Genomic DNA, 20,282 nt, shown 5'->3' on the forward strand with positions numbered 1-20,282 from the left:
CTGGAAACTTGAAACCCATTCCTGGGCCTTGAGCATTCCTCAAGTAGGAAGATAAAATGTATATGACTTTTCCCCCCAAGTAAGTCCCCTCCCTAAGTAAGGCCCTTCCCCAAATTAGGCGAGTTGGAAGTGGTCAGCTCTCACTTCTCTGACATTGGTACCACAGAGGAGACAGACAGTGGGTGGCTGGCCAGAGAGGAACCTTTAATGAATGAGGAGTTGTAGGCCTGGCCCACTACTCTTGCGCCCTTGATGGGGGCAGAGGGAGCATGGGGAGGGAAAAAGGGGTGAGACGGAAGTTGGGTGAAGAGGCAGATCTGCCAGCATGGAAGGGAAGGGCGCTGCCCACTGGGGCTGTCTGCTCAACTGTTCTCCCAGAAGAAGTTGTTACAGGCCACTGTGAGGGCGGCCACCAGCACCACGTACTCCTGGAAGTCCACCTCTCCATCTCCGTTCTCGTCTAGCTCCTTCATCACCTTGTCCACTGCATCTGCATCCTTCTGGGCCTGTGGAGGGAGGAAATGGAAAGGCAGTGGTACAGGGAGTCCAGGTACCTAATACTGAGAGGGGCAAGGAGGGTGGTTGATTGACAAGGAGGCAGAGATGAGCAGGAGAGAGAACTACATCTAATGGGACTCCTCTGCACCCCTCCTCAAAACTAAAACACGATGGGCTCCTGTTGCCTACAAACTAAGCTCCTCCACATGGCAGAGTAATAATGGTAACATCAGTTACCATCTCTTGAGTGCCTGCAGTGCGCCAAGCACAACACTAGGAGCTTTGCAGGCATTATCTAATTTCTCGCAAAAATAGTATGAGGTAGGTTTCATTATTCCCAGCTTAGAGAAGAAACAATTTGACGGTGGTTAAGCAAGTTGCCAAAGTCACACAGCTAGAAAATGCTACGGTCAGAATTTGAGACTGGGTCTATAAATAAAGAAGTAAATAAAATAAAATAAAATAAAAAAATAATAAAAAATAAATAATAAGTAAAATGTATTGTACTTCCTACTGTATCCTGAGGCTTCTCTTTTACTATATGGCCCCTATTAGCTTTTGCAGCCTAATTTTTTGCATCCTTCACTCCAGTCAAACTACCGAGCATGCTCCATATTCTTTCCTTCTGGGTTTTATTCATGCTGATACTGCCTCCTAAAATGTCTGCATTTACCCCCATAACCTTCTAGTAGAAATCCATGGCTCAAGTGACATCTCTTTGGAGAAGCCCTCCCACTTCAATCAGGTTAATGTTCTCCCATACCCTTTCTGGGACCTCTGTTAGGGCTCTTTGTACTTCCTGGAGTTCATGGTTTACTTTCAAGTGTCAGTCTATCCCTTGTAGACTGTGGGTGGGCCTTGTTATTGATGAATCTATACAGGGCCTTGCACTTAACAGGTGATCAAGAAACCAGGGCGTTTTGAGTTGAACCAGGAAGAGTAGGAGGGCCTGGAAAAACCTTGGAGAAGCCTAGGAGAGCAGGGAGGTGGCTGGGCTGAGTTGGGGGCAGGAATAGGAGATGGCAGAGGCATGCCCACCCCATTCCACTCACTCGCCCGCCCCACCCTGTACTCACCTCCAGGAAGCCAGAGAGCTCAGTCTGCAGCAGCTCTTTCAGCTCCTTCTTGCTCAGCTTGTACTTGTCCCCCTCTTTGCCCGAATGGGTGTGGAACACGTTGATGAGGGTCTCCATTGCAGTCTCCAGCTCAGAGCCCATTGTGGCAGCTCACCTATGCACCCCCCACCATGGAAGTGAGCTGGGGACCAGGCCCAGGGTGTCTGAGGTTGGGGTGAGGGGAGTCCTGGTCTCAAGCCTGGCTCTGACCCCACAGCCTGAATATCCAAGAGATGGGAGCCCCACAGCAATTTATCTTTCATTGAGATTTTATAATGGGGAAAACTCAAACAGGACTAAATCCAGACCTGCTCTCTGTGTCCCTCAATCCATACCCCAGGCAGAGCCAGTCAGGGTCTGGAGCATGGAGATAGAGTGACTGGGGGCTGGCTCTAGAGGCCTGCAGTGGACGACTACAGTGGTTCCTGGCTGCCTGGGCAGAGACGGAGGAGGGTGGGGCAGGCAGTAGTGGTCACAGGACTGGCCAGGCTTCCTCTGGATCTATTTTTACCCTGGACCTCATCTGCCCAGCATAGCCAAGCCCTGTCTGCTACTGGGGACAGTGGGCTGGGGTCTTTGCCATAGTCTTGACTCTGTTGCCTGCCCTTAGCAAGGAGTGAGTGTGGTACCTTTGGTGAGCCTGAAGGGAGGAGGTGGCAGTTGGAGTGAGTGGCCCAAGGCTTTTTTGGGGTATTCTTACTGCTACTAAGCTTCCTGTCAGCAGCCTGGGGGCTCCTCCTTTTGGTTTCTCACCTCTGTTTTTTCCTGAACATGTCATTTTGGCTTCCCTGAGATATGCCTCCCATTGCCTCCAGTTTAGCTCCTCTTGCTTCTCTGTAGAATCAGCCCTTCCCTTGGGTGGATGATGGAAATGGAGAGAAGAATGTCTGAGCCTTATCCCTGGAGACAGGGCTCCCCGGGAGGGGAAGGGGAGACCTGTAGGGCCTTGTCCCCCAGGCCTACCCTGCTTGATGTGGGGACAGTGGGAGAAGGGGGAATGGGGCTGGTGTATATTAGGGAAGATAAGGGCTCAGTGCATGAGGTCCTCTGAGTTCAAAGGGCTGAGAGAGAGAAGGAAAAGAATGGAGGGGCCTGTTGAGGAGAGGGCTGGGGAGAGGAGACTGTCAAGCCAGTGGGCCTCCTTCCTTTGGCCCAGGGACAGTCACCCCCTCCACAGCCTCAGGGGGCAGCTCAGGTGTCTCAGATCGGGTGTCCCCATCCTTCCCAGGGCTGGGGGGCTGGACAATAGGCCCTGATCAGATGACATCCCAACTCTTCAATGGGGCTCTTGTGAGTGTCACCTGAACTCCGGACATGAGAAGCATTTGTCACAGAGACACAGGGGAGATGGAACCCAAGCTGGGGCTGATGGGGAGGATAAGGGGGTGGGGAGGGAGGGGTGCTGGTGGCTCGGTTACCAGACTCATCCAGGAGGGGTGCCCTCGAGAAGCCTGGGATTTTGTGTAGGGGCAGTTCTGAAAGAACCTCTTTGGGGGGTGGTGGTGGTGGGGCAGGGGGTGGAGATGGGAAAACAAAGAGAAAAGAATTGGGAGAAAGAGGAGTCTAGGGTACTGAGCCAAGAAAGGGGAGGTCGTGTGAAGGTAGAGTTAGGAGTGGGTACAATACCTGAGTACCCCTTCTTCCTGATACCACACAATCCACGCTCTGCCACCTCCAGACTTCCCTGGGACCTGAGCTCTTGGCAGGGGTGGGTGGGGGTGGCAGAGACTGAAGCTGGGGGCAGAAGCAGCTGGTCTATCTGTTCTCTTATTCTTACCCCCCTGGAAGCAAGGTGAGGGCTGGGTCCCCACCTCTGCTTCTGGGAAACTGAGGGGGTCTTGGTAGGGGACTTGAGGGCTCCTTGGTGGGAGGGCCTGGTTGCCTGGAAGCTTGGGGGCTGGGTTCCTCACTGGCTTCCTCATTTATTGCGCTCCCAGATCCCCCTCTGACCTTTACTTGCCTCTCCTCACCACCTTCCAAACCATGTCTTCCCCAAACCCGAAACTGCTGCCACCCTGATTAACTCCCCCGGATCCTCAGTCCACCACAATGTCATCATCCCCCAGAGCTTTGGAGCCCCTCTGAAGCCCCCTATCCCCTAAGCTGACCTGGGCAGGGACCTAGCCCAGGTGGGGCAGGATACTCACGGTTGGCTGGGCTTGAGGTGAGAGCAGGTTCTGGACAGACAGAGGAGGCTGCTAATGTGGCTGGAGTTGCTGTGTGGGGAGACCTGTCTTCAGTCGTCCTTCCCCCGCTGACCCCCCTCCTAGCAGCTCCACCCCCTCACAGATCGACACCCAGTAGGGCAAGGGGCCAGGAGCAGACAGAGGCGCCCTCTGTCTCCCGGGCTGGAACAGGTCGCCCTGTGTTCTCTTCTCCAGTCTTGGTTTGTTTCCCTTCTCCCTTGCTGGGCACCAGCAGGCAGGGGGCATGGGAGGAAGGGAGGTGGGAAAGGAGGACCTGGAGAGACCCCGAGACGTCTCGGTCCCAGTGTGGCTGTGTAGCTCCTGCAGCTGACTCTGCCCTGTTGGGCAGGGAAAGGTGGGATAACCCTGAGGGGCTCCGAGCCTGGGTTTCCTCCATGAGGCCCCACTGAGGGGGCTGCTCAGTGAGTAATTTAGTCTTGGGAGTCTCCCTGAGGGGTTTTGGTCTGTGACCCCACTGAGAGATTCAATTTGGGGACTTCTCTTTAGGGATGTCAGCCTGGACCTCTTTTTTTGTGGGGTCTCATTCTGAGGGGCCCTTTGTGGTGTTTCTCTAATGGGGTCTCTCTCAGCTCCCTTGGTGGGTTCTTTCAACATCCACACTTCTGATTAGATAGCAGGGGTGGGAGTGGGGATGTGGGATATGGGGGTGGAGTTATGGGGGCTGGTTACTCCAGGTATTGGGAGGGATATGGCCCCCAGTCAGGGCAGCCCAGGGCGCCCCAAGGGGAGCCGCGGGTGGGCTAGGTGGAGAGGGGATCGCGGTTCCAGGCTGCTAGCCCCGGGCAAGAGACGCGATTGGGCGGTACCCTCCCTTCAGAATCAACGACAGAAACTCGACACCTCCGGGCTTGGGAGCCTCTTTCTCCTCCCTCCCCGGACGCTTATAAACCTCAGCCCTGTGGCTCCTGCTCGCTGCACCCTATCTCCTTGCCCCGGTGAGTCACATCCCCTGAACCCTGCAGGGAACTTGGGGACCCCCCTTTCCCCCCTGGGGTTCCAAGTCCCTCCCCCGGAGCCATCTCAGACAGGGATTCAGGAAGTCGCTTTGAAAGAGGAAGCACCAGTCAGGGGTAGCAGGCTGGTGTGGACGGATGGGAAAAGGAGGGGTGACTGGGCATGTCCTCTTCCTTCAGCCTGATCCCCCTCTGAGGGGCTGTGAGTGCCCATACCCTCCACTCCCAAGCCCTTTCTGGGCATGAGAGCCAGCAGACTCCCGCCCAGTACCCCTGTAGCTGGAGACAGGAGAGAGGAAGTTCTGTGGGGTCCTGGGCTCAGCCCTCTGCCCAGCTGCCCCAGCATTTGTGCCTGCGGGGAGGCGGAGGTGGGGAGACAGACTGAGCAGCCCTGGCCACAGCTGGGCATTTGCCAGACCCTGGGCTTCTCTGCTGGTAAGAGTGGTCAGAGTGTGTATGGGTGGAGCGCAGGCAGTGGACACCCGGGACTGAACACAAACAAGCTTCGGAAACAAACAACCTTATGCCCCTTTGCGGCTGGATGAGAGACTCCAAGAAGGGGCCCTTGGGACAAACCCCACAGAGGGACTGCTCCACAAAGGGGGGTCTCCAGACTGACCACAGAGGGGTCGCTAAGACACAAACACTTAAAAAGGACGCTCGGACTGTCAAACCTCTGGAGGAAAGGGTTGATGGAAATGAAAGCCCTCCCTCCTACACTACACTGAGATACTGTTGCCCAGTCCCCTGCCCCAGGCTCAACCCCTGCTCCCTCCTTTCTTCACCATAATCCACCCTCCAGGTGGAGGCCTGAGGTGGCAAGGCCAGGGCAAAGGCCACTCTGGTCTGGTCCTAGGTCCCAGGCTCCCTGACTTTCCTTCTGTGCTCCTCCCCCATCCCACAGGTCAGCCCCTTGAGGACATCAGCTCAGCACCAGGGTCCTAATGGCAGCCGAGCCATTGACTGAGCTGGAGGCTGCCATCGAGACAGTGGTCACCACCTTCTTCACCTTTGCAGGGCGGGAGGGCCGGAAGGGCAGCCTCAGCATCGATGAATTTAAGGAACTGGTCACTCAGCAGTTGCCTCACCTGCTCAAGGTAGGTGGGGATCTGCGGGACTCAGATTTTCTAAGGCAGCGATTCTGGAGCCCTGTATATGTGAGGTGATAGTGCTGGGTACAAAAATGTGGCCACAAGTGTGATTGTGAAGGGTGGGGGTGACTACGTGTGTCAGTGGTTCTGGGTTTTCTTCTCTGAAACTCATGGTCTGTCTTCTACAAAATTCCCTATATCCTTAGACTTCTCAGAATTTTCCCTTTATCTTCTTACTGGAAAACTGGCTCTCTCCTGGAGATACAGCATTCTTTCCAGCCTCGTAGAGCAGTAGCTGTTTTTTCTTTGACATGCACCATCTTCTGGGCCTGGAAATGCAGTAGGTGGTCTCTTTGCTTTTCTTCCTTCTTCCTAAGTCTGCCAGTTCTTTGGAAGATCATATACCACCTGCCAGCCCTCTTATTTCACTCCTTGTAGCTCATCAGCTCCTGGTTTATTGTTTTTCTTCTCATCACTGCTCCTGTCGTGATTCTTGGTGGCCTCTGTATGCGTATGGACAAGTCATCTGACACATGAGCACTTTGATTTCTTGAACTCCTCACTTCCAAAGATTCTGTCCTCCTGCATCTTGGCAATCCTATGTTCGTGCTTTAGACCTCCTTAACACACAAGCACACACAAATGCACCACTTCACATATCTCAATTTCAAGCCTCCCTTTCTCTGACTACCACCTCCTGTCTTTCCAATTTTATTCCTCTCTCTGGTTCCTCCATTCCAGCATTTCCTTGACTCCGCTGGGACCTCCAATCTCTTGACCCGTTTTTCATCTTCCATCATCAGCCCCCGTGTCCTCATTTCCCTTCTTACTCAACTTAAGTCCTAAGGTTCATTATCATCATTCCCTCAACGCTCTTGCTTCTGTTTCTTTCTTGTCCTACTTGTCAGGCAAATTCTCAACCCTGGTTAAATCCAACATTTTGCCTATATAAATTTGCTGGTTAACCTATTGGTTAAATCCAACATTCTGCATCTGCACTCGTATAGCTGAATCTGGCTGCACTAAAGCACTGAGCCATGCTGACTTGCCTTACTTTAAATCTATAACCACAGCCCTGAGGGGACTCTTGGCACTGTCAGGCAATTCTACTACATTTCCCTGGTCGGTTCATTAACCAACTGATCAGCCCATACCCTGCTTTCCCTCCTGTTACCATGAATGTTCTGTCTCTCCTCCTAAGGTCATCCCCTCCTGTGGTGCCGTGGATCCCATCCCCTCTCACTTTTTTAAAGACTTCACTCTTGCAATTATTCCCTCTTTCTCTTGCATCATCAAAATCCTCCTATCTACTGGATCATTCTTATCACCTTACAAATATGCTGTAACCTCTCCATTAAAAAAATAAAAATTTCCCTTAACCCTATAATCCCCTCCAGCCATATGTTATAACTCTGCTTCCCTTTATAGCAAAATCCCCCCAAAAGCAATGAGAGTTGTTTATACTGTTTCCACTTTTTTCTTGCTCCCATCCCTCCAATTTTTTCTTCAAGCAATTCTTGTAACTGAGAAATTAGAATTTAAGGGATGATTATGATTACTGAATCATTACGTAGATATTCCTTTTTACGTTCTGGTATATTAGAGTAGACAGATGGAAATACCTGAGATCTCTGAACTGTAATCCAGCTGTCTTGATCTCTGATAATGATTGGATAGCCTTTATCTTGTGCCCTTTTGATTGTAAAACCTTGTGACTGACCTTCACTTGTACCCATTTATCCAGTTTTTTGTTTTTAGAGTCTTATGATCACTAAAGACAACCCCTAATGTTTATTAATGAGGGGTCTTGGGTCAGCCCAGAACTAACCCACCCCAAGTCCAAAGTTATCTTGATAACTGAAGCTGTATCTAAACCAAGTAGGGCCCGCCTGACATGCACAATAGCTTAGACTTTAACCTACAGGTGACCTATACCTCACTGTAATACTAAAAATACTAAAAATCACGCCCATCATCACATTAAGGCTGCCATTTTCTTACATACTTTCTGTGACTAAGCATGTAGCCAATCTCATGCTCAATAATTAGATCACCTCTAATTACATCATCTGGAGCCATTTTGCTTATTATCCTAAAACCTGCCCATCTTTTAATACTATAAAACCATCAGGATTACTGCAGTTTGGGGAGAAAGATTTTGGACCGAGGGGCCATGTGCTCTCCTGCTTCATGCCTAGCAATAAACTCTTTCTCTCTTTGAAACCCTAGTGTCTCAGGAATTGGCCATTTGCACACATCAGGCAGAGAATCCACCGCCTTGGTCTGGTGACATTCTTATCACGTTTTCATCCCCACCATGCTGCTGAGATTTCTCTTGTCATCATCATGAATGACCTCTTTATTACTGAATGGTCAGTTCTTATTTCCTATTTACACTATTGAAACACTTTGTCCACTTGGTTTTCTAGATACCAAGTGCTCCCGATTCTCCTTCTATCTCAGTGGCTGCTCTTCCTCAGTCTCCTTTCCTGGATCATCTTCATCTTCCCAGATGGCTTGACTCAAGGCTCAGTCTTTGGACATTTTTTGTCTTCTACCTACATTCATTCCCTTGGTGATCCTGTGGCTTTAAGAATTATCTATATGTTGATAATTCTCAAATTTAGATTCCATCTCAGATCTTTCCTCTGGACTCCAGACTCATATGTCTAGCCGTCTACTTGACGTCTTCTTTTAGATGTCTAATAGGCATCTCAAACCAAACAAGTCCAAAGCCAAAGTCCTTTTTCTACCTTCTGTAACTTGTTCATTTCCCCAATTCTGCAAATGGCTCCAGTATTCACCCATGTATTCAAATAAAAAATCTTGGAGTTGCCTTTACTATCCCCCCTCCCCCACCCCAGTCAGTCCTCCACAGAAAATCCTGTAGGTTCTACTTTCAAAATACCCAAATCCAACTATTTCTCACCACTGCTTTCATCACCACCCTGATCTGAACCACAAACATCTCTCACCTAGCCTATTACGATAGCCTCATAAATAATTTCCTTGCTTTCATTCTTTGTCCCCTAGAGTCTATTCTCCAACCTGCAGCCAGAGTTTTCTTTTTTCTTTTTTGATTTTTATCCCAGTAACCTATATACAACCTCACATTTCCCTTTTTAACCACATTCATATAGATATTTCAGTGCTGTTAATTATGTTTATAATGCGCTACCATCACCACCATCCATTACCAAAACATTTCCATCATTCCAAATAGGAACTCTGTACATTTTCAGCCTTAACTTCCCATTCTCTATCCCTAGCCCATCCTCTGGTAACCTATATTCTAGATTCTGACTCTAAGAGTTCACTTATTCTAATTGTTTCATATCAGTGATATCATACAATATTTGCCCTTTTGTGTCTGGCTAATTTCACTTAACATGATATCTTTGAGGTTCATCCATGTTGTTGCATGTTTCAGAACTTCATTCGTTTTTACAGCTGAGTAATATTCCACTGTATGTATATAGCACATTTTATTTATCTGTTCATCAGTGGATAGACACTTCAATTGCCTCCATCTTTTGGCAATTGTGAATAAAGCTACTATAAACATTGGTGTGCAAATATCTGTTCAAGCCCCTGCTTTCAATTCTTTTGGTATGTACTTGGTAGTGAGATTGCTGGGTCCTATGGTAATTCTATACTTAACTGTCTGAGGAACAGCCAAACCTTCTTCCACAGTAGCTACCGTTTTACATTGACACCAGCAATGAATGAGTGTTCCTATTTCTCTGCATCCTCTCCAACACTTGTAATTTTCTGTTCTTTTTTTTTTAAATAGTAGCCATTCGAATGGGTATGAGATGGTATCTTATTGTAGTTTTGATTTGTATTTTTCTGATGGCTAAAGATGTTGAGCATCTTTTCATGTACTTTTTGGTCATTTGTATATCTTCTTTGGAGAGATGTCTATTCAAGTCATTTGCCCATTTTTAAATTGGGTTGTTTGCCTTTTTGTTATTAAGTTGAAGGATTTCTTTATATATTCTGGAAATTAAACCCTTATCACATATGTGGTTTCCAAATATTTTCTCCCATTGTATAGGTTGTTGTTTTACTTTCATGATATAGTCCTTTGAGGCACAAAAGTTTTTAATTTTGATGTGGTTTCATTTATCTACTTTTTCTTTAGTTGTTTGTGCTTTGGGTGTAAAGTCTAAGAAACCATTGCCTAACAGAAGGTCCTGAAGATGGTTCCCCACATTTTCTTCTAGGAGTTTGATAGTTCTGGGTCTTACTTTTAGGTCTTTGATCCATTTTGAGTTGATTTTTTGTATAAGGTGTGAGGTAGGGGTCCTCCTCCTTTCTTTTGCAAATGGAGCTCCTGTATTCCTGGCACCATTTATTGAAAAGACTATTCTTTCCCACTTGAGTGGTCTTTGCCCCATTGTGAAAAAATCAGTTGCCATAAGTGTGTGGGTCTATTTCTGTACTCTCAATTCAATTCCACTGATCAATATGTCTATCTTTATGCCAGTATCATGCTTTTGTTTTGAACACTATCTTTGTAATATCCTTTAAAGTCAAGAAGTGTGAGTCCTCCAACTTCATTCTTTTTCAAGATGTTTTTGCATATCTGGGGCCCCTTACCCCTCCAAATAAATTTGATAATTGGCTTATCCATTTCTGCGAAGTAGACTGTTGGAATTTTGATTGGGATTATGTTGAATCTGTAAATCAGTTTGGGTAGAATTGACTTCTTAATGACATTTAGCCTTCCAATCCATGAACCGGAATATCCTTGCATTTATTTAGGTCTTTGTTGATTTCTTTTAAGCAATGTTTTGTAGTTTTCTCAATATAGATACTTTACATATTTGGTTAAGTTTATTCCTAGATATTTGATTCTTTTAGTTGCTATTGTAAATGGAATTTTTTTTTCTTAAATTTCTTCCTTGGATTGCTTATTACTAGTGTATAAGAAACACTACTGATTTTTGTGTGTTGACCTTGTATCCTGCCACTTTGCTGGACTCATTCATTAGCTCTAGTAGCTTTGTGGTAAGATTTTTTGGAACTTTCTAAATATAGGATCATGTCATCTGCAAATAGTGAAAGTTTTACTTCTTCCTTCCCAATTTGGTTGCCTTGTATTTCTTTTTCTTGCCTAATAGCTCTTACTAGAACTTCTAGCACGATGTTGAGTAACAGTGGTGACAGTGGGCATCCTTGTCTTCTTTCTTTCTTTTTTTTTTTTGTTATAAAATCATTTTAATCAATCTTTCCACATTGCAAGCCTCCTGGGTCGGGCGTGAGCTGTGGTGGGGGCTTGGCGCCATGCTTACAATACTGAACCTGTAATGGCTGGTATCCAAATATACATCTGTGTCCCCATAAAAAACCATGTCGTGCTCCCCTCATGTCTTGAAACAGGTACAAAAAGTCATAAATATTTACACCTTGTCATGCTCCTGTAGATGCAAGCACAGGACCGAGGCCCCTGTGGCCAGGACAGCGCGGGCAGGTGGGAACAGTTAAGACTCGGCAGCATGTCCCATCTCCTGGGGTTCCAGCACTTGAGGCTGAGAAGACAGAAAGAAAACTTTGGTCCACAATTCACAGGAAGGAAAACACCCTGAAAAAGTCTAAGAGTGCTTGTGTTCTAGGCATATGACAAGTCAGGTGTGGAATAAGGCAAATGGAGGTTTGCAGGAGGGCAGAGTGGGGGGCCCCCAGGGCTGAGGCCTCCCAACAAGCCCCAGTCTGCTCTCCGGAAAACGGGCTTCCTGCTCGAGGACATCACTTAATTACAAGGAATAAAATAAAAAGTACTACCATGGACTTTTTGCATTACTTTTGATTTTTTAAAACCTTGCATTCAAATACTATTTCCTGAGTTTTTTGGTGCCCCTTAAATTTGGGGCACAAGGTAAATGTCTCACTATCCTTCCCTGCTTTAAAACCTGAAGCACACTTTTTCACTTTAATTATTATTCTGGTTATTTTTGTGCGTGTGGTAATGACGGTGTTGGGGATTGATTTTGGTGATGAATGTACAACTATGTAACAGTACTGTGAACAATCGAATGTATGATTTGTTTTATATGACTGTGTGGTATGTGAATATATCTCAATAAAATGAATATTAAAAAAAAAAAAAGTACAGTATACAAGGTGTTCTAGTTTGCTAATGCTGCTGGAATGCAAAACACCAGAGATAGATTGGCTTTTATAAAAGGGGGTTATTTGGTTACACAGTTACAGTCTTAAGGCCATAAAGTGTCCAAGGTAACATATCAGCAATCGGGTACCTTCACTGAAGGATGGCCAATGGTGTCCGGAAAACCTCTGTTAGTTGGGAAGGCATGTGGCTGGCATCTGCTCCAAAGTTCTGGCTTCAAAATGGCTTTCTCCCAGGACGTTCCTCTCTAGGCTGCAGTTCCTCAAAAATGTCATTCTTAGTTGCACTTGGGATATTTGTCCTCTCTCAGCTTCTCCGGAGCAAGAGTCTGCTTTCAAAAGCCATCTTCAAACTGCCTCTCATCTGCAGCTCCTGTGCTTTCTTCAAAATGTCCCTCTTGGCTGTAGCTCCTCTTCAAAACATCACTCACAGCTGCACTGAGTTCCCTCTGTCCGTCAGCTCATTTATATGGCTCCAGTGACTCAACTTAGACCCACCCCAAATGGGCGGAGCAACACCTCCATGGAAATTATCCAATCAGAGTCATCACCCACAGCTGGGTGGTGCACATTCCAAAGAAACACTCAAAGAATTACAATCTAATCAACACTGATAATGTCTGCTCACACAAGATTACATCAAAGATAATGGCTTTTGGGGGACGTAATACATTCAAACCGGCACACAAGGTAATACCACAAGGAGGAAATTTAGATTACACTTACACCGTTTAGCATCTTGCTATAAAAAGTTACTTAAAACTATCTTTTGCATATAAATGGAGAAAGATTAGGATATTTGGTCAACTGGAAACATTGCTAGGCAGGTGTCTGCACAGCGCCCAGGGCCGGGCAGGGCAGGGCGAATCACGGTCACTTGATTGGGGGGGAGGCCCGGCTAGGCTCCAGGTACATGATACTGCACAGGGCACAGGGGGCCCCTGCTCTGGGCCCAGAGTGAGTCTGTCTGCAGCCGCAACTCCTGCCCCAGCACCCATAACCGTGCCCCCACGAGGAAGCCCCTCCGCAAACCTGCAGGTGTTTACGGCACAAGGAAGCCGCTTCATGGCCGGGACTCCCGCCCCGCAGAGCCCCACACACCCGGGCTGGTGAAGGCAGCGCCGAGACCTGCTGGGGATGGGGCTGTCTGCTGCCATCCCCGCAAGCTAGCACGGTGAGTTAGATTTAATTTTTTTAAAAACAGGTAAACTGATTTCTCTTTAAAAAAAATAAAATCTCTGGTCTTTTAAGGTCACTTCAACTGTTTCTTAAAGTGGCTTTTTCTCTGGAATGATGGAAGTCGGCCAGGCCCGGTGGGCGGCCCCTAGGTGGTGGACTTGGAGAAGGAGATGCACAGGTGGTGGTTCTCGCCCAGGTAGTGGTTGTGCAGGTCGATGAGCGCCTGGATGGCCTCCTCCACCGAGGCTGTCTGGATCAGCGCCATCTTGCGGTCCTTCTGGAAGAACTTGAAGCCCTTGACGATTAAGATCTTGAGGTCGTCCTCAGACACCGAGGGCGGGAAGATGTTCTGGAAGTTCTTGGAGCCGGGCTTCTTGAAGCAGTGCAGCGGCGAGTTGCTGATCCTCGCGGGCCAGCTGCACACTCTGGTGCTTGGAGAGCGTGATGCGGATCGGCTTCCCGTGCAGCTTGTGCCTGTTCAGGTGGCTCATGGCGAGCTGGGCCTGGCTGCCGTTGGCCCTCTGGATCAGGGCGTTCTCCTTCTTGTTGAACAGGACCTTCACCTGTTGCCCGTCCCGGTAGACGCCGAAGAGAATCAAGAGGCTTTGGGGTGTGACTCCCTCGGGGTTGAGGTTGCTGACGAGCAGGACTGGAGATGGTGATGCGGCCCTCCGCGGCCATGGCTGCTGAGGAGATGGCCAGTGGGGCCAGGGCTCTGTGGACATTGGGGACTGAGAGGCCGAAGGTGGCGGCCATGGTCCTGGTCCAGGGAGGGCTGGCTGTCCCTGGAGGGCAGGTCGGAGCGCATGTAGTCCTGGCTCTTGTTGTTGTACTTGATGTTGAGGCTGGTGAGCTTGGAGAAGTTGATGCACAGCATGCAGCAGGCGTTGTAGATGTTCTGGCTGTCCAGGGACAGCTTGGCATGCTGTGCGCTCACGGGGTCAACATACTGAAACAGCGCCTGGAACTGGTTGTTCTTGGTGAAGGTAATGATTTTCAGGACTGTGCTGAACTTGGAGAAAATCTGGGGCAGCATGTCCAGCATCACAGGGTAGAAGAGGTTCTCCACCATGATGTGGAGCACTGGGCTCTGGCTGGCCACGGCCATCCCAGCGTCCATGATGGCAGTTGAGGAGGCCAGCATCAGGTTCCCTGACTGGACGGAGTTGACGGCCTGCAGGGCTGCCTGGGCCTGCGCCTGGTTGAGTGAGCTGTCGGTCTTGAGCTCCTTGTGGTTGGAGAACTGGATGTTCTCCACGCAGCATGGGCGTCACCGAGGTATAGTAGTTGACCAGGGTGTTGGCAGCCTCCTCTGTGTTCATCTCCAGGAAGGCCTGGTTTTTCCCTTTCAGCATCAGCAGGTTGGTGACCTTCCCAAAGGGCAGCCCCAGGGAGATGACCTCGCCCTTGGTAACATTACTTGGAAGCTTCCGGACGTGGATCCCCCTGGACAGACCGCTGTGCTCCTGCTGTCCCCCTTGAATTTCTTGCTGTCATTTCCATTTGCTGCAGAGGCTGAGCTGCTGCTTATGATAAAGGGTCCATTGGTGACACAAATAGAGAAGAGCTCGTCAGATCCCCACTTCGTACCAACTGCTATGTCTGGGATGATGCCGTCCATTGCACACGGAGGGGACCTGCAGGGGACGGAATGGAGGCACCGGGATAGCAGGAACTGACCCAACAGCTCTGAGTTTAGCCTTATTTCTGATCTTAGAGGGAAAGCTTTCAGTCTCTCACCATTGAGTATGATGTTAGCTGTGGGTTTTTCATAATGCCCTTTATCATGTTGAGGGAATTCCTTCTATTCCTACCTTTTGAAGTGTTTTTATCAAGAAACGATGCTGGGTTTTGTCAAATACCTTTTTCTGCATCGATAGAGATGATCATATGGTTTTTCCCCTGTGTTAATAAGGTGTATTACATGAATTTATTTTCTTGTGTTGGGCCACCGTTGCATACCTGGAATAAAACCCATTGATTATGGTGTATAATTCTTTTAATGTGCCTTTGGATTCAGTTTGCAAGTATTTTGTTGAGGATTTTTGAATCTATATTCATTAGAGAGATGTGTAATTTTCTTTTCTTGTAGTATCTTTAGTTGGCTTTGGTATTAGGTTGATGTTGGCTCCATAGAATGAGTTAAGTAGTGTTCCCTCCTCTTAAATTCTTTTGAAGAGTTTGAGCAGTATTCATATTAATTCTTCTTGGAATGATTGGTAGAATTCACCTGTGAAACCATCTGGTCCTGGGCTTCTTTTTGTTGGGAAGTTTTTGTGACTGATTCAATCTCTTTTACTTGTAATTGGTTTGTTGAGGTCTTCTATTTCTTCTTGAGTCAGTATAGGTTGTTCTAGTGTTTCTAGGAAATTGTCCATTTCATCTAAGTTGTCTAATTTTTTGGCATGCAGTGGTTCATAGTCTCCTCAGATGATCTTTTTTATTTCTGTGGGGTCAGTGGTAATGACCCTTCTCTCATTTCTGATTTTATTTATTTGTGTTCTCTCTCTTTTTGTCTTTGTCAATCTAGCTAAGGGTTTGTTAATTTTATTGATCTCAAGAACCAACTTTTGCTTTTATTGATTCTCTTTTTTTGTTGTCTTCAATTTCATTTATTTCTGCTTTAATCTGTGTTATTTCTTTCCTTTTGCTTGCTTTGAGATTAATTTGTTGTTCTTTCTCTAGTTCCTCCAGGTGTTCAGTTAGGTCTTTGATTTAATGTTTTATCCTTTTTTAATGTAGGCATTTAGGGCTATAAATTTCCCTCTCAGCATCGCCTTCGCTGCATCTCATAAGTTTTGTTCTCATTTTCATTTGTCTTGAGACATTTACTGATTTCTCTTGTAATTTCTTCTTTGACCCACTTATTGTTTAAAAGTGTGTTGTTTAACCTGCATATATTTGTGATTTTTCCATTTCTCGGCCTTTTATTGATTTTCAGCTTTATTCCATTATGATCAGAGAAAGTACTTTGTACAATTTCAATCTTTTTAAATTTATTGAGACCTGTTTTGTGATCCAACATGTGATCTATCCTGGAGAATGATCCATGGGCACTTGAGAAGAATGTATATCCTGCTGTTTTGGGGTGCAATGTCCTATATATGTCTGTTAGGTCTAGTTCATTTATCATATTATTTAGATTCTATGTTTCCTTATTGATCCTCTGTTTAGATGTTCTATTGATGAGAATGGTGTATTGAAGTCTCCATAGAGATGTCTATTACTCCCTTCAGTTTTGCCAGCATTTGCCTCATGTACTTTGGGGCAACTTGGTTTGATGCATAGATATTTATGATTATTTCTTCTTGGTGAATTGCTCCTTTTATTAATATATAATGTTCTTCTTTGTCTCTTATAACATTTTTGCATTTTAATTCAAAATTATTAGTTCAGCTACCCTAGCTCTTTTTTGGTTACTGTTTGCAAAGAATATCTTTTTCCAGGCTTTCACTTTCAATCTACTTGTATCTTTGGGTCTAAAATGAGTCTCTTGTAAACAGCATATAAATCGATCATACTTTTTTTTATCTGTTCTGCCAGTCTGTGTCTTTTGATTGGCCAGTTTAATCCATTAGCATTCAATGTTATTACTGTAAAGGCAGTACTCACCCATTTATCCTTTGGCTTTTATTTGTCATATCTTTTTTTTTCTCCTTTTATTTACACTTACCAATAATCTTCATTTCTACACTCTCCACCAAGCCTCTCTTTCCTGTCTTTTCTTTTCATACTGCAGAACTCCCTTTAGTATTTCTTGTAGGGCAGATCTCTTGTTAACGAACTCCCTTCTGTTTATCTGTGAATATTTTAAATTCTCTCTATTTTGAAGACAGTTTTGCTGGATAAAGAATTCTTGGCTGGCAATTTTTCTCTTCCAGTATCTCAAATATACCATATCATTGCCTTCTTGCCTCCACGGTTTCTGATGAGAAATTGGAAATTAGTCATTGGGTATCCCTTGTCTGTGGTGAATTGCTCTTCTCTTGCTGTTTTCAGAATACTCTATCTTTGGCCTTGGACAGCCTTTGACAGTCTGATTAGTGTGTGTCTTGGAGTGAGTTGATATAGATTTATTCTGTTTTGAGTGTATTATGCTTCCTGGATATGCATATTTATGTCTTTTATAAGAGCTGGGAAATTTTTGGCCATTATTTCCTCAAATATTCTTTTGGCTCCTTTTTCATTCTCTTCTTCTTCTGGGAAACCCATGATGTGTATGTTTGTATGCTTCATGCTGTCTTTCAATTCCTTGAAACCCTGCTCAAATGTTTGCATTTTTTCCTCTATCTGTTCCTTTGTCTGTTTGATTTTGGATGTCTTGTCCTCTAGGTCACTAATCCTTTCTCCTTCCTGTTCAAATCTGCTGTTCTATAAGCTACAGGCTTATTGCTAATCTCATCTATTGTGTCTTTCATTCCCATAGGATCTGTTATTTTTCTTTGCATGCTTTCAAATTCTTCTTTACGTTCACCCAATGTCTTCTTAATATCTTTTATCTCAGAAGCCATATTTTCTTTCATCTCCTTGAATTGCTTTGGAGATTTGTTTGAACATCTTTGATTAGTTGTTCCAAATTCTGTATGTCCTCTGACTTTTTAATTTGTTCTTTTGACTGGTTCATATATTCCTGTTTCTTAGTATGCCTTGTAATTTTTTTGCTGATTTCTGGGTAATGAATTATATTGAAGGTTTTATTCTGAAGGTCGTTGTCTCTCTCTGGTCTAGGATTTTGTTGTTGATTTGGTTTGTGTTAAGGCTCTTCTTTGACAATTGGTTCATCAGTATTTCCCAGGCAAAACAGGACCAAGTACCCACGTGGGGGCACAGACCAGATCTAAAGGGCCCTGGGGAGGGAGTCAGGAAAGACTCCAAAAAGCCTTTTTTATTTCCTTCCACTTCCCAAGGCTGCACTTTCCTAGCTTGTCCAGCAGATGGCATGCTTTGCCAAACCTCATTTTTGATGTTTCCCCAAAAGTGTGCTTTCCTGATTTGCCTAGCAGATGGTGCTTTTTCAGCAACCTATTCCCTTCAATCCTATGAAGGCAGGCTATTTTTGGCCTTTTGCCAGTCCCACCTCTGACATAGTTGAAACAAAGGCCAAGTGGTGCCTGACTAAGATGGGATAGAAGAGCAGGATACAGTGATTTAAGTTTGCCAGCAAATAGCTGGCTCATTACTGGGCTGTGTCCCCTTCTGAATGAGTGGTGGAGGACTCCTCTGGCCAAGCCAGGCGGCAGAGCCCACCAGGCAGGGATTGGACCATCCAACACTGCTTGCCTCAAGGGTGGGGGATGGGTGCCAGGAGTCATGGATGGAATCACTTACAGTCTCTGATCATGATTTCTCAGTCTCTTCATCTCATACTGCCCTGGCTGCTGCACAGAACTCCCCTGGTCTCCAGAGCCCCAGAACAGTTGATTTGGACAGTTTCTGCCTGTCTTCTTGCTGCTTGGGAGATGACTGAGCTCTGCAGCTCCCTCCCTATTCCTCCATTTTCTGGAAGTGAAGTGCTACAAATCAGATGCCCCCACCTCCCCTTAGTTGTGGCCCTTGGAGTCAGGCACAATGACAGTGCTGCCTTGTGGCTGCAGCCTCTTCTGTAAGATAAGGGTCCCTTATCTTAGGTGCTCTCTGAGGACCCTTCCCTCAGAGAGTGGCAGCTGGCAATTCTCTCATGTCTCCTGTCTCAAGACCCTAGTTTCTAACCCAACCTTTCTCCTTGGTGTCTCCTCAGGAGGTGGGCTCCCTAGATGAGAAGATGAAGAGCTTGGATGTGAATCAGGACTCGGAGCTCAAATTCAATGAGTACTGGAGGCTGATTGGGGAGCTGGCCAAGGAGATCAGGAAGGAGAAGGCCCTGGAGTCCCAGAAGAAGTAAAGCCAGCTGGGGATGGGGTTGGGTAGGGCAGGGCCTGGCAGGGCCAGGTAGAGCCTACTCCCTGCAAATAAAGCTTCCCCCTTGAAACACAAAAGTGCTACTTATTCACATGCCACCTTGATTTCCTCTCTTATGACCTGGAGTGGGAAAGCTCTGCCCTGACTTGAGAATGGGTCTGGAAATTATGAGCTCCTGGAGGACCAGGAATGTTATTCATCTCTGAATATTCTGCAGCACTTAGCTCCACATCTTATACAGAGTAGGATCTCATTAAATAAATGAATGAATGAATATATGAAAGGTAGAGACAGAAATCTGGGTAAGGAGCAGATGAGGTGATCACATGCTTCCTGGGCTCAGGGGCATGGTCTTGGCTCCCAGCTGGATGATAATGATAGCAGTCAACATATGTTGAGGGCTTACTATGTGCCAGGCACAATGCTAAACATTTTACCTTTACTATCTTGGTTAATTCTCACAACTCTTTGAGACAGCTACTTTTTTAAGTCCTGCATTAAATATGAGGAAACAGATTTTAGAGGGGTTAAGTCACGAAGACAAGAATAGGTGGACTTGGGTTGAAATTCCAGAGCCTCTGTGATTCTTCTCTGGATGGGTGCTTGGGAACACTAGACCAAATTTCTTGCTCCTTCCACAGCAAGGGTGAATTAGAAGGATGGACATGAGGTTCTGATTCAAGGACCTTGGGTTGAGGGTGGCAATGCTGCCAGAAGTGGGACTTCTGGGCACAGTGGTGCTGTTGGTTTGAGGGCCATGTGGTTTTCATTGCCCGCCACCAGAGGGAGCAGGGGTGGAGCAGCTCAGAGGGCACAGCCTTCCAGGGACTGACTCTGCCAGTACCGTAAGACGGAGTCCATTTGGGACAGCTGTTAGTCCAGAAGAACTTTTAGGATGAGATAAGCTCCCACTGCATACCACAAAAGGGTCTCAGATTGAGACCTCTCATCCAAGGTGGCCAGACCTCAGAGGAATCCCCAGCCTGGGACTCTTGAAGGGCCATTCTGCTGAGACATTACAGAGAGGCTGCCACACTGGGGGGCCCCCACAGTGGAGACCTTAGGAGGGACTGACCCCTAGACTGAGATTCCTCAGAGAGCTCACAGGCTGAGGCATCATTGGAGAAGCCCCCAGGTTTAGGACCCTCAGAGGAATTCTCAGAAAGAGGCACTTTTGGAAGAGTCCCTCCACTGAGTAGCTCACGAGGT

General features: G+C 46.6%; 2 protein-coding genes and 1 pseudogene across 2 annotated transcripts; 1 reads left to right on the forward strand and 2 right to left on the reverse strand.

The window, feature by feature from the left end:
- Nucleotides 1-183: 183 nt before the first annotated feature.
- On the reverse strand, nt 184-3,914 carry S100A1 (S100 calcium binding protein A1). The gene is made up of 3 exons (XM_037825941.1): nt 3,761-3,914; nt 1,575-1,728; nt 184-506 (listed from the first exon to the last, which is right to left on the reverse strand). The coding sequence occupies exons 2-3, from the start codon at nt 1,713-1,715 to the stop codon at nt 363-365; spliced, it is 285 nt and encodes a 94-aa protein (XP_037681869.1). The 5' UTR covers nt 1,716-1,728; nt 3,761-3,914; the 3' UTR covers nt 184-362.
- A 152-nt stretch (nt 3,915-4,066) lies between these two features.
- S100A13 (S100 calcium binding protein A13) lies at nt 4,067-19,150 on the forward strand. The gene is made up of 4 exons (XM_037825940.1): nt 4,067-4,221; nt 4,638-4,755; nt 5,678-5,870; nt 18,913-19,150. The coding sequence occupies exons 3-4, from the start codon at nt 5,718-5,720 to the stop codon at nt 19,054-19,056; spliced, it is 297 nt and encodes a 98-aa protein (XP_037681868.1). The 5' UTR covers nt 4,067-4,221; nt 4,638-4,755; nt 5,678-5,717; the 3' UTR covers nt 19,057-19,150.
- On the reverse strand, nt 13,321-14,796 carry LOC119528141 (annotated as a pseudogene).
- Nucleotides 19,151-20,282: the final 1,132 nt, after the last annotated feature.

The sequence above is a fragment of the Choloepus didactylus genome, chromosome 2 (assembly GCF_015220235.1).
Source record: "Choloepus didactylus isolate mChoDid1 chromosome 2, mChoDid1.pri, whole genome shotgun sequence".
Lineage (NCBI taxonomy): Eukaryota > Metazoa > Chordata > Mammalia > Pilosa > Megalonychidae > Choloepus > Choloepus didactylus.